Genomic DNA, 16,998 nt, shown 5'->3' with positions numbered 1-16,998 from the left:
TTTAAAGCTTTTTAATAATCTTAAAAAAAACTAAAGGAAATACTGTACATCAAATTATTATCATTGACTTTGTTACCATGTTAGTAGTATGTCTATAGAAAGTATAGATTTGCCCTGGCCAGTTGGCTCAGTGGTAGAGTGTCAGCCTGGCGTGTGGAAGTCAAGTCCTGGGTTCGATTCCCAGCCAGGGCACACAGGAGAAGCGCCCATCTGCTTCTCCACCCTTCCCCCTCTCCTTTCTCTGTCTCTCTCTTCCCCTCCTGCAGCCAAGGCTCCATTGGAGCAAAGTTGGCCCAGGCACTAGAATGGCTCTGGTTGCAATGGAGCATCGCCCCCTGGTGGATATGCCAGGTGGATCCTGGTCAAACACATGTGGGAGTCTGTCTCTCTGCCTTCCTGCTTCTCACTTCAGAAAATAAAAAGACTCAATGTGTTATGGAGTCACTCTTAAGAATCCAGCAGATAAATCAAATTCTGCACTTCCATAGGTCTGTCTGCATTTAATTAATACTTGTATAAAGATTTACTTGTGCACAAATGGACAATTTCTAGGATACGTGTGAGAATGTGTATCTTGGGTTATTGCTATATTCTTGACTTCCTAGGATTTTAATTTAGTAGCAGTCATTTGGGTCAATATGGATGGCTAGTGCATTCATCTATAGAAATCAAATTGATCTCTTTATTGTTTGTTACTTAAAAGAGATTTTGATAGGGTCAACAGAGGTGTTCTAAATTATTCATGTAACAATTATAAACACCTCATTCTTCCTAAGCACCATGCTACACAGGTCATCCAGAGATGAACCTCAAGGAGTTAAAAATTTACTAGAAAGGCAATAAGAACATGTGATACATGATCGGAGAAACAGATATACCAGGATATAGTTTATGTAGAAGGGCTTTGACCTGAGGCCGTGGTGGGAGCTGGTTAAACAGTCTCTGGAAGGCTGTTATCTTTGTTTCTAATGCAGGAGCTTGAGGTTCATGGGAAGTTGAGACAGGAAGATGGATGTGAAGTAAGGGGACGAGTTTGTGGAGATCACAAACATATACTGAGGTTGTCAGTCTCTGGAAGGCTGTTATCTTTGTTTCTAATGCAGGAGCTTGAGGTTCATGGGAAGTTGAGACGGGAAGATGGATGTGAAGTAAGGGGACGAGTTTGTGGAGATCACAAACACATACTGAGGTTGTCAGTTTTATCACCTCGGACCTTGACGGTAAGATTGTCTTGCAAGCCCCGAGGCCCTTTGTCACGCGTAGCTGGTGCAGAGGTTGAGTTGCTGAGGGCCGAGCCAGGGAAAGGTTGGACAGGCGCGGGCCCAGCAGCAGCTGTGAGCCTCAGCACGCATGGGCCGCGGGACAGTTGCTGCCTCGCATCCACCCTCAAACTGCTTAAGAATCTCATGCAACTCACTCGCACTAGAATGTTCAGGGAAGAGAGTTCTGGCAAGTGTGCAGCCTAACCAAGTTGACATGTTAATGAACCACCACAACTCTCGAATGTTAACCTGAATGAGGAATACATAATGCAAGAATTCCAGTCCCCAGAAGGCAGCGAAGCATCCCGTAAAACCCGGGGAGACAGAGCAACAGGTCGGAAGGAACGGTGTCTGAGCTGGCGTTTGAGAGCAGGTCAGCCAGGCGTGTCGAGACGAGCCCAGCAAGATGGAGCAGCACCTGTGATGATATAGAAGCCACTGTAGAAGAGGAACATTTTTTTTTTTTTCTGTATTTTTCTGAAGCCGGAAATGGGGAGAGACAGTCAGACAGACTCCCGCATGCGCCCCACCGGGATCCACCCGGCACGCCCACCAGGGGGCGACGCTCTGCCCACCAGGAGGCGATGCTCTGCCCCTACAGGGCGTTGCTCTGTTGCGACCAGAGCCACTCTAGCGCCTGGGACAGAGGCCGAGGAACCATCCCCAGCGCCCGGGCCATCTTTGCTCCAGTGGAGCCTCGGCTGCGGGAGGGGAAGAGAGAGACAGAGAGGAAGGAGAGGGGGAGGGGTGGAGAAGCAGATGGGCGCTTTTCCTGTGTGCCCTGCCCGGGAATCGAACCCGGGACTTATGCACGCCAGGCCGATGCTCTACCACTGAGCCAACCGGCCAGGGCCGGAACATTTTTTAAACTGGAGAATTTAGGAATATAAATAGTAAGGAGTGGCAGATGACGTCAGAGTAATGGCGGAGTAGGAAGCGATACCGATAAATCTCCCCCAAAACTCAACAAGATCTTCAACCAGAAACAGAAAAACCTATACTTGGAGCTTCCAGATTCTTCGCAATACACCCAAAGGTATGATTGAGTGAAAAATTGGCTAAATATATAACCAAACCCCGAAGGAAATAGGGAGTAAGAAATGCTCCGCCTTCCTCACTAACCTAAACAGGGCGGCTTTCTCTGGTAACTGTGAATATAGAAACTGAGGCGGGCAAAGGGGGTGAATAGATCCAGGCCCCCGCAGCAAAAACGGCCGAACCAGGCTGTGGCTCAGAGATCCAAGCCGAGGAAAATCTGATCCTGTGGCAACCCGGGCAATACAAGCTAACACTCGCGCCAAACCCAAACAAAGAAAGACAAGCGGAGCGGCCATTTTACCCGGTCTCCTGGTCGGTGCGCAGTTAATGGAAGAGAGATTTCTTCCTAAGCCGCGGAAGTGGGTGCCCGTGTTGCCCCACGGAGAGGCAGGGTCAGAGGCCTTTCTGTGGGCTGAGGGCAGAGTCTCTGGGCAGCCCCAGCACCCTGGGAAAGCCACGCACGGGAGGGAGTGAGAACTAATCCCAACGGTGGAGATTTTCCGTGCTGGAGGCTGTTTCACTCAGAGGGAACCGCGGCTGGCCTCATATCCTGGTTTGCGCGCGCAGATAAGGAGTGAGCGATTCCTCCGAGTGCCTCGGCAGTGCGCGCCCGTGTTATCGCACAGAGGGGCAGAGTCAGGGGCCTTTGTGTGGGCCAAAGCGGAATCTCGGGCCGCCCCAGCGCCTTGCAAAAGCCGCACACGGGGACGGAGCGAGACTCAATTCCAACGCTGCAACTTTTCCCTGCGGTTGGGGGTTTCACTCAGAGCGTGAGACTGCTGGCCGGATATCCTGGTTGCAGACAGTGAGTGAGAGTTTCCTCCAAGCGCCCCGGAAGTGGGCGCCCGCTTGTGTTACCGGATAGAGTGGCAGAGCCAGAGGTCTTCGAGTGGGCGGAAAGCCCGCCTGATTATGCTAGCAGCTCTGACTGACTGAGCCTTACCCAGAGCCCTGTGCTGAGTGGAAATAGAGTGGGGAGTTGCCAGCTCTTTGAGCCTCTTACTATCCAGGCAGAGGCAGCAGCAACCCCATACCTGGACTATCAGGCTACTAATTGAGGAAGGAAAGACTAGGAGAAAGGCTCCAGGAACACGGACTCTCTTACTGTCGGAGCCTATAAATGCTAATGAGCCTCGACTCCCAACGAGAATAAAGCACAATACATGACATTGCCATAGAGACTTATCAACTGCAAACCTCTACCTGAGCGTGCCAAAGGGGCAGAACCCGGGGTACAGAGTCACCGACCAGGAAGAGGGAGAGAAAAGAAAAAGCAAGAAGATAACCTCTCAAAATCAAGAATAATCTACAGACTTTATAACCTATCCCATTTTATTATATTTGTTCGTTTGTTTCTCTTATCTTCATTCTTGAGACTCTTTTTTCCTCCTCCAATTTGGCCGATTAACTCTCTACCGGTCTTACTCTCTCCTCTCCTTGAACTACACTACCCATAAGTGTTACATCTCCCATTATCATTTCTCTTCTCTTCCTTTCTCTCTATGAGGGTTGCACGCCAAAACCCTTAACTCTCTCTCTCTCTCTCCTTTCTTTTTTCTTCTTTTAGTGGTTCCCTCTTTTTTTCTCTCTCTCTCTTTCTTTTCTCCCTCTATATTAGTTTCTTCCTTTCTCCTTTACATCTCCTCTCATTCAAACCTCAATAACAAACAAATTATCTTATCTGGGACTCAAACCTATGTTTGTGGCATTTTGGGGGGTTTTTACTTCACCTTTTTAACTCACTAGCAGTGCTCCCATCCCTGGCTCTCCATATTATCTAGTTCTTGTTCCACTAAATACAATAGTAAGTTTTTAATTTGTCCCCCCATTTTTCCATTTTCCTCTTATTCCTCTCATCATAACTCTTAGAAAACCAACACCTAAAAGCAAATCATTTTATTCTTGACCCAAATTCTTTCCTTATTTGCTTTTTGTGGGTCCATACGCTCTTTTTTTTTTTTCTTTTTTCTTTTTTTTTTTTTTCTTTCTCTCTTTTTTGCCCCTTTATTACTTTTCCCCAATTCAGGCCCTCCATCACAGGCATTGTTTGTTATAACTCACAGTCCACCACAAGATTTTCTCAAGAAAGAGGGGAGAGGAGAGGAGAGTAAAAAAAGAGGGGGGGAATAATTTCCTTTTTTAAAAATTTTTATTTTATTTTATTTTTCTTTATTTCATTATTAATTTTTTTTAAAAAAAACAACTTTTTTCGATTTGTTATTTTTTTATTTTATTTTTTCCTTTTTTCTTTTTTTTTAACTTTTTATTCTTTATTAAATCTCATTAATACTATCAACAAAACCACCCTCAGATGCCATTAAGGAAGAGAAAATCGAATATCATGGATACAAAAGAAAGAGAGGTAACACAGCTAGATGAGGAAAAATCTATGGAGAAAAAATTTAATATATTGGAAACCTTGGAGCTAAATGACAGAGAATTCAAGATAGAAATCCTAAAAATCCTCCGAGATATACAAGAAAACACAGAAAGGCAATATAGGGAAATCAGAAAACAACTCCATGAACACAAAGAATATATGTCCAAGGAAATTGAAACTATAAAAACAAATCAAACAGAGATGAAAAACTCAATTCACGAGCTGAAAAACGAAGTAACAAGCTTAGCTAATAGAACAGGTCAGATAGAAGAGAGGATTAGTGAAATAGAAGACAAGCAACTTGAGGCACAACAGAGAGAAGAAGAAAGAGACTCAAAAATTAAAAAAAATGAGATAGCCCTACAAGAATTATCTGACTCCATCAAAAAGAATAACATAAGAATAATAGGTATATCAGAGGGAGAAGAGAGAGAAAATGGAATGGAGAACATACTTAAACAAATAATTGATGAGAACTTCCCAAGCCTGTGGAAAGAACTAAAGCCTCAAGTTCAAGAAGCAAACAGAACTCCAAGTTTTCTTAACCCCAACAAACCTACTCCAAGGCATATCATAATGAAATTGACACAAACCAACAGCAAAGAAAAAATTCTCAAGGCAGCCAGGGAAAAGAAGAATACAACATATAAAGGAAGGCCCATTAGATTATCATCAGATTTCTCAGCAGAAACTCTACAAGCTAGAAGAGAGTGGACCCCAATATTTAAAGTCCTGAAAGAGAGGAACTTTCAGCCACGAATACTATACCCATCAAAGCTATCCTTCAAATACGAAGGAGAAATAAAAACATTCACAGATACAGAAAAGATGAGGGAATTTATCATCAGAAAACCCCCACTCCAGGAATTACTAAAGGGGGTTCTCCAATCAGATACAAAGAACAAAAAAAAAACAGAGCCACAAGTAAAAGCTCCAAGAAGAACACAATAAAACCAAATTTAAACTGTGACAACAACAAAAAGAAAGAGGGGGAGAAGACGGAGATTAACAGTAGCAAAGGACGATGGAGTGCAAAAGTACTCACAAAATAGTTCGCTACAATGAACAGGGTAGGGACCCTTTTCATTACTCAAAGGTAACCACCATTGAAAAAACCACCACAGAAGCACATGAGATAAAAAAGATAGCAACAGAGGAAAGATGTATGGAATACAACCAAATAAAAACAAAAGATAGAAAAACGAAAGAGAAGGATCAAACAAGACACAAAACTAACAGAAAGCAAGATATAAAATGGCAATAGGGAACTCACAAGTATCAATAATTACACTAAATGTAAATGGATTAAACTCACCAATAAAAAGGCACAGAGTAGCAGAATGGATTAAAAAAGAAAATCCAACTGTATGCTGCCTACAGGAAACTCATCTAAGTAACAAGGATAAAAACAAATTCAAAGTGAAAGGCTGGAAAACAATACTCCAAGCAAATAACATCCAAAAAAAAGCAGGTGTAGCAATACTCATATCAGATAATGCTGACTACAAGACAGGAAAAGTACTTAGAGACAAAAATGGCCATTTCATAATGGCTAAGGGGACACTGAATCAAGAAGACATAACAATTCTTAATATATATGCACCAAACCAAGGAGCACCAAAATATATAGGACAGCTACTTATTGATCTTAAAACAAAAACTGACAAAAATACAATCATACTTGGAGACCTCAATACACCGCTGACGGCTCTAGATCGGTCATCCAAACAGAGAATCAACAAAGACATAGTGGCCTTAAACAAAACACTAGAGCACCTGGATATGATAGACATCTACAGGACATTTCATCCCAAAGTGACTGAGTATACATTTTTCTCCAGTGTACATGGATCATTCTCAAGAATTGACCATATGTTGGGCCACAAAAACAATATCAGCAAATTCAGAAAAATTGAAGTTGTACCAAGCATATTTTCTGATCATAAAGCCTTGAAACTAGAATTCAACTGCAAAAAAGAGGAAAAAAATCCCACAAAAATGTGGAAACTAAACAACATACTTTTAAAAAATGAATGGGTCAAAGAAGAAATAAGTGCAGAGATCAAAAGATATATACAGACTAATGAAAATGACAATACGACATATCAGAATCTATGGGATGCAGCAAAAGCAGTGATAAGAGGGAAGTTCATATCGCTTCAGGCATATATGAACAAACAAGAGAGAGCCCAAGTGAACCACTTAACTTCACACCTTAAGGAACTAGAAAAAGAAGAACAAAGACAACCCAAAACCAGCCGAAGAAAGGAGATAATAAAAATCAGAGCAGAAATAAATGAATTAGAGAACAGAAAAACTATAGAAAAAATTAATAGAACAAGGAGCTGGTTCTTTGAAAAGATCAACAAAATTGACAAACCCTTGGCAAGACTTACCAAGGAAAAAAGAGAAAGAACTCATATAAACAAAATACAAAATGAAAGAGGAGAAATCACCACGGACACCGTAGATATACAAAGAATTATTGTAGAATACTATGAAAAACTTTATGCCCCTAAATTCAACAACCTAGAAGAAATGGATAAATTCCTAGAACAATACAACCTTCCTAGACTGAGTCAAGAAGAAGCAGAAAGCCTAAACAGACCTATCAGTAGAGAAGAAATAGAAAAAACCATTAAAAACCTCCCCAAAAATAAAAGTCCAGGCCCTGACGGCTATACCAGCGAATTTTATCAAACATTCAAAGAAGACTTGGTTCCTATTCTACTCAAAGTCTTCCAAAAAATTGAAGAAGAAGCAATACTTCCAAACACATTTTATGAGGCCAACATAACCCTCATACCAAAACCAGGCAAGGATGGCACAAAAAAAGAAAACTACAGACCAATATCTCTAATGAATACAGATGCTAAAATACTAAACAAAATACTAGCAAATCGAATACAACAACATATTAAAAAAATAATACATCATGATCAAGTGGGATTCATCCCAGAATCTCAAGGATGGTTCAACATACGTAAAACGGTTAATGTAATACACCATATCAACAAAACAAAGAACAAAAACCACATGATCTTATCAATAGACGCAGAAAAGGCTTTCGATAAAATACAACACAATTTTATGTTTAAGACTCTCAACAAAATGGGTATAGAAGGAAAATATCTCAACATGATAAAGGCCATATATGATAAACCATCAGCTAACATCATATTAAATGGCACTAAACTGAAGGCTTTCCCCCTTAAATCAGGAACAAGACAGGGTTGTCCACTCTCTCCACTCTTATTTAATGTGGTACTAGAGGTTCTAGCCAGAGCAATCAGACAAGACAAAGAAATAAAAGGCATCCATATCGGAAAAGAAGAAGTAAAGGTATCACTTTTTGCAGATGATATGATCCTATACATCGAAAACCCCAAAGAATCCACAAAAAGACTACTAGAAACAATAAGCCAATACAGTAAGGTCGCAGGATACAAAATTAACATACAGAAGTCAATAGCCTTTCTATATGCCAACAATGAAACAACTGAGAAGGAACTCAAAAGAATAATCCCCTTCACGATTGCAACAAAAAAAATAAAATACTTAGGAATAAACATAACAAAGAATGTAAAGGACTTATATAATGAAAACTATAAACCATTGTTAAGGGAAATCGAAAAAGATATAATGAGATGGAAGAATATACCTTGTTCTTGGCTAGGAAGAATAAATATAATCAAGATGGCTATATTACCCAAAGCAATATACAAATTTAATGCAATTCCCATCAAAATTCCAATGACATTTTTTAAAGAAATAGAGCAAAAAATCATCAGATTTATATGGAACTATAAAAAACCCCGAATAGCCAAAGTAATCCTAAAGAAAAAGAATGAAGCTGGGGGCATAACAATACCTGACTTCAAACTCTATTATAGGGCCACGACAATCAAAACAGCATGGTATTGGCAGAAAAATAGACACTCAGACCAATGGAACAGAATAGAAAGTCCAGAAATAAAACCACATATATATAGTCAAATAATTTTTGATAAAGGGGCCAACAACACACAATGGAGAAAAGAAAGCCTCTTCAATAAATGGTGCTGGGAAAACTGGAAAGCCACATGCAAAAGAATGAAACTGGACTACAGTCTCTCCCCCTGTACTAAAATTAACTCAAAATGGATCAAAGATCTAAACATAAGACCTGAAACAATTAAGTACATAGAAGAAGACATAGGTACTCAACTCATGGACCTGGGTTTTAAAGAGCATTTTATGAATTTGACTCCAATGGCAAGAGAAGTGAAGGCAAAAATTAATGAATGGGACTACATCAGACTAAGAAGTTTTTGCTCAGCAAGGGAAACTGATAACAAAATAAACAGAAAGCCAACTAAATGGGAAATGATATTTTCAAACAACAGCTCAGATAAGGGCCTAATATCCAAAATATACAAAGAACTCATAAAACTCAACAACAAACAAACAAACAATCCAATAAAAAAATGGGAAGAGGATATGAATAGACACTTCTCCCAGGAAGAAATACAAATGGCCAACAGATATATGAAAAAATGCTCATCTTCTTTAGCTATTAGAGAAATGCAAATCAAAACGGCAATGAGATACCACCTCACACCTGTTCGATTAGCTGTTATTAGCAAGTCAGGTAATAGCAAATGTTGGAGAGGCTGTGGAGAAAAAGGAACCCTCATACACTGTTGGTGGGAATGTAAAGTAGTACAACCATTATGGAAGAAAGTATGGTGGTTCCTCAAAAAACTGAAAATAGAACTACCTTATGACCCAGCAATCCCTCTACTGGGTATATATCCCCAAAACTCAGAAACATTGATACGTAAAGACACATGCAGCCCCATGTTTATTGCAGCATTGTTCACAGTGGCCAGGACATGGAAACAACCAAAAAGCCCATCAATAGATGACTGGATAAAGAAGATGTGGCACATATACACTATGGAATACTACTCAGCCATAAGAAATGATGACATCGGAACATTTACAGCAAAATGGTGGGATCTTGATAACATGATACGAAGCGAAATAAGTAAATCAGAAAAAAACAGGAACTGTATTATTCCATACGTAGGTGGGACATAATAGTGAAACTAAGAGACATTGATAAGAGTGTGGTGGTTACGGGGGGGAGGGGGGAATGGGAGAGGGATAGGGGGTGGGAGGGGCACAAAGAAAACAAGATAGAAGGTGACAGAGGACAATCTGACTTTGGGTGGGTGGTGGGTATGCAACATAATTGAACGACAAGATAACCTGGACTTGTTATCTTTGAATATATGTATCCTGATTTATTGATGTCACCCCATTAAAAAAATAAAATTATAAAAAAAAATAAAAAAATAAAAAAATAAAAAAATAAATAGTAAGGAGTTATGTTAGGGTCCTAAAGCTTAGGGGTTAGATGTTGTTCTAAGGACAGGGAAGCCAATGAAAAAGGTCTTAAGCAGAGGACGGATGACGATTTTTGTTGGAGAGCAATCACTAGCACTGGAGGGCGGTTTGGAGAGGTGCTGGCCCGTTTTAACTATAGGACATTGAAGACCTGAACTCAAGGCCGTGGCAGTGGAGAGAATGGAAGGACTTGAGAAATGTAAAGACAACAAACACTAGGAGGACTTGAGTGGGGAGAATATGGAAGGAGGGATGAATTAAGTTGAGTCACAGTTTTCTTGATTTAGAGAAAAGGAAAAGGAGGCGCTCTTCACTGTTGGGGGGTATAAGAGGAGCCACGGAAGGACAGGTCTTGCAGGAATGGCAGGGAGAGGGCTCTGCACAAGAGGGAGTGGCCAGTCACTGGAGGAAGATGAGAGAGTGGTGTCACGAATTCAAGAGACTGGAAAGTTTCATGTAGGAAGAGCCGCTTCTGGGGGGAGATTCAGAGGGTTGAAAGTACCCACGGAGTCGATAGCTTGGAGTCTTGGGCGGCCCTCCTCCAAGTAGATGTGGTGGAGCGGCAGAGCCGGTAGGTAGAGTACAGTGGTGTGAGGCCTGGAAGGCAGTGAGGAAACAACCTGTGTGGGAGGACTTCCAGGACCTACTCACCGCCCTAGATGGTAACCAGAGGGAGCCACAGGTCGGCTCAGAGGACTGTTTGAAGTTGAGACAGGCTGGATCAATAGCTGTGAAGGAAAAGTCACAGAAGGAAGAGGACAAGATGAACAGGGATGAGAAGCAATCCAATCCTTAAGCAGAGGGGGATGTTCTCAGATAACAAGTGGAGGAAGTAGCCTTCAACAGAAGGGAGACTTCCCACTGAAACTGGCAAGGTAAGGATGAAGCTTTTCAGCTGGGAAACGGGAAACTCCTTCCACAATCATAAAACACTCACTATGTCAGGCACTGCTCAAAACTAGGGTTAGTAGGACAGCATCCTTTTTTTTTTTTCCTTTAGAATTATTTTATTAAATCATAAATGTACAACAGCTTCTTAACTCGACACACGCACTTAAATTTTTTAAAGGAAAAACGTTATGTCTTATTACACCATGATCCTGGCTAATAGCTTTTCAAAACTGAGAAAAATCTTTAAAAAGGTTTCACATGTCACCTGAAACTTACAAATTTAACATTATCAAAGAAGGAATGCTTCTACACTCTTAGAAAGACCACTAGAAATAAACAACAATTAAAAAGCTAAGAAACTGTCTCAAAGGCATTTTTTTACAGTCCTTCCTCCACAGTAAGGTAATGTTATTAAATAATCCAATCCATTCACAAAATGGCTCTCTGCATCTGCTCTGGTGTCTTCTGCCATATCACTGCATACTTATGCATGACCGAGATAAGAGTTTCCTTAACATTGTTATTTCGATAACCTGAAGCTGTTCTGTTACCTCTGGGCTCTCATCCTCTCCTATTTATACAGTGAAGCCCATGGCAAATAGAAAGAAGCTCAGTTTCGGCTTCTCCCTCCATAACCCCCACTTCCTCCACTTCCTCCAGGACCATAGTTGCCTCCACCATATGGTCCCCCCATGTTCCTGCTACCGCCAAAATTTCCACTCTTCATTGGACCATAGTTAGAAGGTTGCTGGTTATAATTTCCAAAATCATTATAATTTCCACTCCCATAATTTCCTCCTCCATAGTTGTCATAACCACCTCCGTAGCCCCCACCCTGGTTGCCATATCTAGGTCCTCCACCACCATATCCTCCTCTTCCTCCTCCATAACCAGGGCTACCTCCAAAATGGCCACCTCCAGGTCCTCCTCCGTACCCATTATAGCCATCTCCAAATCCACGACCACTTCCATAGCCATCAGATCCTCCTCTAAAGTTACTTCCCGGTCCTGGTCCAAAATTTCCTCCACCACCACGAGAATCTCCAAACCCGAAGTTGCCTCCTCTTCCACTTCTAGAACTTTGAACTTCCTGCATTTCTTGTCTAGACAAAGCCTTTCTTACTTCGGCATTGTGGCCATTGATTGTATGGTATTTCTGCAACACAATCTTATCCACAGGATCATGGTCATCAAAAGTAACAAATCCAAAGCCTCTTTTCTTTCCAGACTGCCTATCAGTAATTATCTCAATGGTATCAATTTTTCCATATTCCTCAAAGTAGTTTCTAAGATGATGTTCCTCAGTATCTTCTTTAATCCCACCAACAAAAAGCTTTTTCACAGTTACATGAGCGCCAGGCTTTCCAGATTCCTCTCTCGCAACAGCACGTTTTGGCTCCACCACTCTCCCATCAATTGAATGAGGTCTTGCTGTCATGGCGGCATCGACCTCAGCCATGGATGAAAAAGTCATGAAACCAAATCCTCTTGATCTTTTGCTTGCAGGATCTCTCATTACCACGCAGTCTGTAAGTTTCCCCCATTGCTCGTAATAGTTCCTCAAACTTTCTTCTGTGGTTTCAAAGCTCAAGCCACCAATAAAGAGCTTACGAAACTGTTCCTTTTCTCTCTCCATCGCGGACTCAGTCGCTTCAGCCCGATTGCCCGCAGCCGAGCGAGATGAGAGAGGTCTCCGCGGTCGGACGCGAACCGGACTCGTCCTGGCGCTGTAGTGAGAACTGCCGCCGCTGGAGAAACAACAACGCTGGGAGAACCTCCGCACGGCCAGCCGGCGCTGCAGCTACTCAGGACAGCACACTTGTATCCAGAGCTTACAGCCTGGCAGTCTGGACATGGAACAGAATATGTTTCTAATGTTAAAACGGGAGGAAGGGAGTGGGGGGAACAGAGGCATATAAAAGTGAACTCATTCTAGTATAGGAGATTGCGAAAGGCCTTGCAGAATAAATAATATTGAATTTGATATCTAAAGATAGGGAGAAGTTAAAACTAGGAACAGTTTGTGCAAAGATCCTGAGGTGAGAAAGAGCATGGCACCTGGAAAAACAACCCTGGAGCATGAAAAGGGAGGAGGGGAGAGCAGGAGGCAGTGCTGGAGGGGTAGATTGCCCCAATCATACACGTTCGTGGCCTTTCTAACTGTATTGAAGAACATGGTCCTGGCCGGTTGGCTCAGTGGTAGAGCATCATCCCAGCATGTGGAAGTCCTAGGTTCAATTCCCAGTCAGGGCACACAGGAGAAGAGCCCATCTGCTTTTCCACCCCTTCCCCTTTCACTTCTCTCTCTCTACCCATCTCTCCTGCAACCATGGCTCCATTAGATCAAGTTGTCCCCAGGTGCTGTGGATGGCTCTATGGCTTCCACCTCAGGTGCCGAAAAGAGCTAGGCTGCTGAACAACGGAGCAACACCCAAGATGGGCAGAGCTTCACCCCCTAGTGGGCTTGCCAAATGGAATATGGTCAGGGTGCATGTAGGAGTCTGTCTCTGCCTCCCCTCCTCTCACTGAATTAAAAAAAAAAAAAAAAAAAAGAACTTCATGATCTTAAAAAAAAAGGGAAACTAGTAAAAATGGTGTCAAGTATAGGGAAGTATCAGTAATGTATTAAAATAGCAGTGAGCAAGTTTTTCTCTAAAGGGGCCAAATAGTAAGAGTTCAGACTTTGCAAGCCACATGGAGTCTCTGTCGCATATCCCGCCTTTTGGGTGGTGAGAGAAGTTAGGACGCTGTCTAGGTAGGAGCTGATGGGGGCTTGGGAGAAGGCTGATACTGAGGAAGAAGTAGAGTTGACATAGATTTTTGAGCTGACAGCCTGCTCATGGGATAGGAGAGCAGAGTGTGGGGTTGAGAGGCGTGTGAATTGCCTCCTAGCTTTCTAGCTCATGTTGGTACCTTGAATTGAGATAGAGGGCAGGTGAGAGGAAGCAGGTTTCCAGGGAAAAGGTACTGCGTTCAGTTTTATTATTGAACATCATACTGAATATGAATGTGATTGAATATGAGTGAACCACATGGCCTTGCAGTGACACTTTTACCAGGTGCTCTGGTAAAAATTGTGGCTAGAATCAAAAGTTAAGACATCAGTGGCATACAGACAGGTCCTGGGAATGGATGAAATACCTAGGAAAATGTGTGGAGTAAGAAGGGACGGCTGTCTCAGAGTAGATGCAGAACAAGCAGGCCAAGGAGGGAAGTCTGGTGCTAAGACATGCCTGTTCAACTCAACGGCAAGGCCGTTGCTGCTCTTAGTGGGAGCATTTTGTTCAGGAGCATGACTATAAAGAAGGAGAAAAATAAAGGCAACTTCTGAGGACAGACTCCAGCTAGCAGCCAGGAAGAAGTTGGGACCCTTAGCCCACAGCTGAAACGAAATGAATAGAGGGAGTTTGGAAGAGGATCCTGCCCAAAGTCAAGCCTCTGATTAGACCGAGGCCATAGCCAGCACCTGAACTGCAGCCGGGTGAGACCCGAAACAGGGAACCCGAAACAGGGAACCATGTTAAAGCTGTGCCCAAGCCTCTGACCCACAGACACCAAGACAATGTGGGAATTGGTGATTTTTTTTGTTACGCTGCAATACAAGACTGACACAGCAAGACCCCTACCATTTCCATCTGGGCATTGGGCTTTTCCTAGTTCACCCACTCCCCAGTGCACATCCCCATCCTTGTGCAGGCTTTACACTTGGTTTCCTGACCTCGGGCGCCTGGCCTTGAGGCGGAAGCTCCAGGTCACCAAAAATTGGTGGTTATTTTCAGAGCAAACACCAGCTCCAGGCTTCACTGAAGTCTCTTCCTTTCCAACCTTTGAGGATTTCCAACATCTAGTACAACCATGTATTCTTAAATTACAGGGTTTAAAATGTTTTAGCCAGCAATTGTTGGTCTGTATGTAACAAGAGGCTTTGCATTCACTCTTCAAGCCAGTGGAGGCTTACTCTCCACCACTGCCGCACCCAAGCTGCTTTAAGCAAAAATGATTATGATCTCTTTATTTCCAAACCCAAGCAGCTCTTTCCAGCCCTCGTCAACTTGACCTCTCTCAGCAGCATGTGGCATTGTGGCCACAGCCTCTCCTTCCTTCTTTCCCTTCCTCCCTTCCTCCCTTCCTCTCCTCCCTTCCTCTCTGCCCTGGCTTCTTCTAGCGTTTGTTCACTATGCCTGTTTCCCCTCTGTTTCCTTGGGTGACTCCTCTTTCTCTGCCTCCCTCTTCCACATCATAGTTCCTCAGTTCCACCCTAGGGATGTTTATTCTCATTCTACACATTGTGCCTGGGTGACCTTCTCCATTCCCATGGCTCCCACTGCCGCGTGTGTGCTGATGACTTCATCTGTGTCTCACATTGTATTAAGCAGCATTGGTTAGATTTTAGTGCATTGTTAAGGCAGTGGTCCCCAAGCCCCGGGCCGCGGACCGGTACTGGTCCGTGGGCCATTTGGTACCGGTCCACAGAGAAAGAATAAATAACTTACATTATTTCCATTTTATTTATATTTAAGTCTGAACAATGTTTTATTTTTTAAAAATGACCAGATTCCCTCTGTTACATCTGTCTAAGACTCACTCTTGACGCTTGTCTTGGTCACGTGATACATTTATCCGTCCCACCCTAAAGGCTGGTCTGTGAAAATATTTTCTGACATTAAACCGGTCCATGGCCCAAAAAAGGTTGGGGACCACTGCGTTAAGGAACTAGCCCAGAATCTCAGTGGAGTAACACAGAAGAGTTTCTTTCTTGCTCATAAAGAATCCACCGCAGGTCCTGGTGACCCTCCAGGGAAACTGTCCCCCAGCTGATTGTAACCAGGAATAAATATGCTATGCTACTGATTTGTTGATGTTCATCTAACTAGCTATAAAATAGAACTAAATAAGAATGTATTTCCCGGTTTTGATTCCCGGCCAGGGCACACAGGAGAAGCGCCCATCTGCTTCTCCACCCTTCCCCTCTCTTTTCTCTCTGTCTCTCTCTTCCCCTCCCGCAGCCAAGGCTCCATTGGAGCAAAGTTGGCCCAGGCACTGAGGATAGCTCTGTGGACTCTGCCTCAGGTGCTAGAATGGCTCTGGTTGCAACAGAGCAACGCCCCAGATGGGCAAGACATCACCCCCTGGTGGGCATGCTGGGTGGATCCCGGTTGGGCTCATGCAGGAGTCTGTCAGACTGCCTCCCCGCTTCTCACTTTAGAAAAATACAAAAAAAAGAATATATATATATATATATATATATATATATATATATATATATATATATATATATATAAACAAAGCTTATAAAAGAATTTCTGTAATCTGTTCAATCCAGTTTGTTGCTCTTATAACCATGATTCAGTAATACTAGTTTAGTGATCACAGTTATGTTCTCTAGTACATCAATAGTATATAACCAATCCTGTGCTTTCACCTCTGGCCCAGTTCTCATGACAGTGAGAAGGCCAGTTCCCCTCTGGCTGACACACATCAAGGGTTAATGTGGAGCAAGAGGAATAGCCACTTCCCCTCACCCCTGTGCTGAGGTTGGCAGTTCTATTTCTCACTTACGGCCAGAGGACAGCTGGCCTGTGGAAATCTATGGACACCTGTTACAGAAAACAAATCCCAATTTATGTTACTTGCTAGTTTCAATTCCTTTAAAAATGGAACAGACTCCGACCTTCAGATATGCCAGCTCTGAGACATAGGCAACCTTCCTCCACTTATCTGAACAAATTGTGTGGAGGTCCCTGAGCAAAGACCTCTCAATGTTGTTGTGAGTTGGGGGCGCAGAGAGAGAGATCAGCAGACGAAATCATCGTGGACTAGCAAAGGACCACCGCTCGCTCAGGCAAATGGCGCCGAGTTCATGCTGTATCCTATTTTTATTCACAAGACTTCAAAAAGCTTGTTTACTGAGAAATTGGCATAACATCAAGCGTAACTTTTATTTAAAGATATATGGAGTACACCTGCATGATAGTTTAATAACAACATAATATCAAAAGGCATTAATAGCTATTGCTTCTATGGTTTCCACAACAT

At 42.7% G+C, this 16,998-nt stretch overlaps 1 protein-coding gene across 2 annotated transcripts; it reads right to left on the bottom strand.

The window, feature by feature from the left end:
* Nucleotides 1-11,479: 11,479 nt before the first annotated feature.
* LOC136315489 (heterogeneous nuclear ribonucleoproteins A2/B1-like) lies at nucleotides 11,480-12,763 on the bottom strand. Of its 2 annotated transcripts, XM_066247134.1 has the most exons (2): nucleotides 11,878-12,738; nucleotides 11,480-11,757 (listed from the first exon to the last, which is right to left on the bottom strand). In XM_066247134.1, the coding sequence occupies exons 1-2, from the start codon at nucleotides 12,596-12,598 to the stop codon at nucleotides 11,573-11,575; spliced, it is 906 nt and encodes a 301-aa protein (XP_066103231.1). In that variant the 5' UTR covers nucleotides 12,599-12,738; the 3' UTR covers nucleotides 11,480-11,572. The 2 variants fall into 2 exon arrangements, with proteins under 2 accessions (XP_066103231.1, XP_066103232.1); XM_066247135.1 differs by having other exon boundaries at nucleotides 11,480-12,763.
* Between the last annotated feature and the right edge of the window lie 4,235 nt (nucleotides 12,764-16,998).

Source organism: Saccopteryx bilineata, chromosome 11, assembly GCF_036850765.1.
Source record: "Saccopteryx bilineata isolate mSacBil1 chromosome 11, mSacBil1_pri_phased_curated, whole genome shotgun sequence".
In the NCBI taxonomy this organism is placed as follows: domain Eukaryota; kingdom Metazoa; phylum Chordata; class Mammalia; order Chiroptera; family Emballonuridae; genus Saccopteryx; species Saccopteryx bilineata.
Note: the sequence above shows the minus strand (reverse complement) of the source record. Positions and strands in the feature narration are given on the sequence as shown.

What these genes read in the sequence shown, in the direction of transcription:
- LOC136315489 (XM_066247135.1), bottom strand. Translation starts at nt 12,598, where the DNA reads ATGGAGAGAGAAAAGGAACAGTTTCGTAAGCTCTTTATTGGTGGCTTG.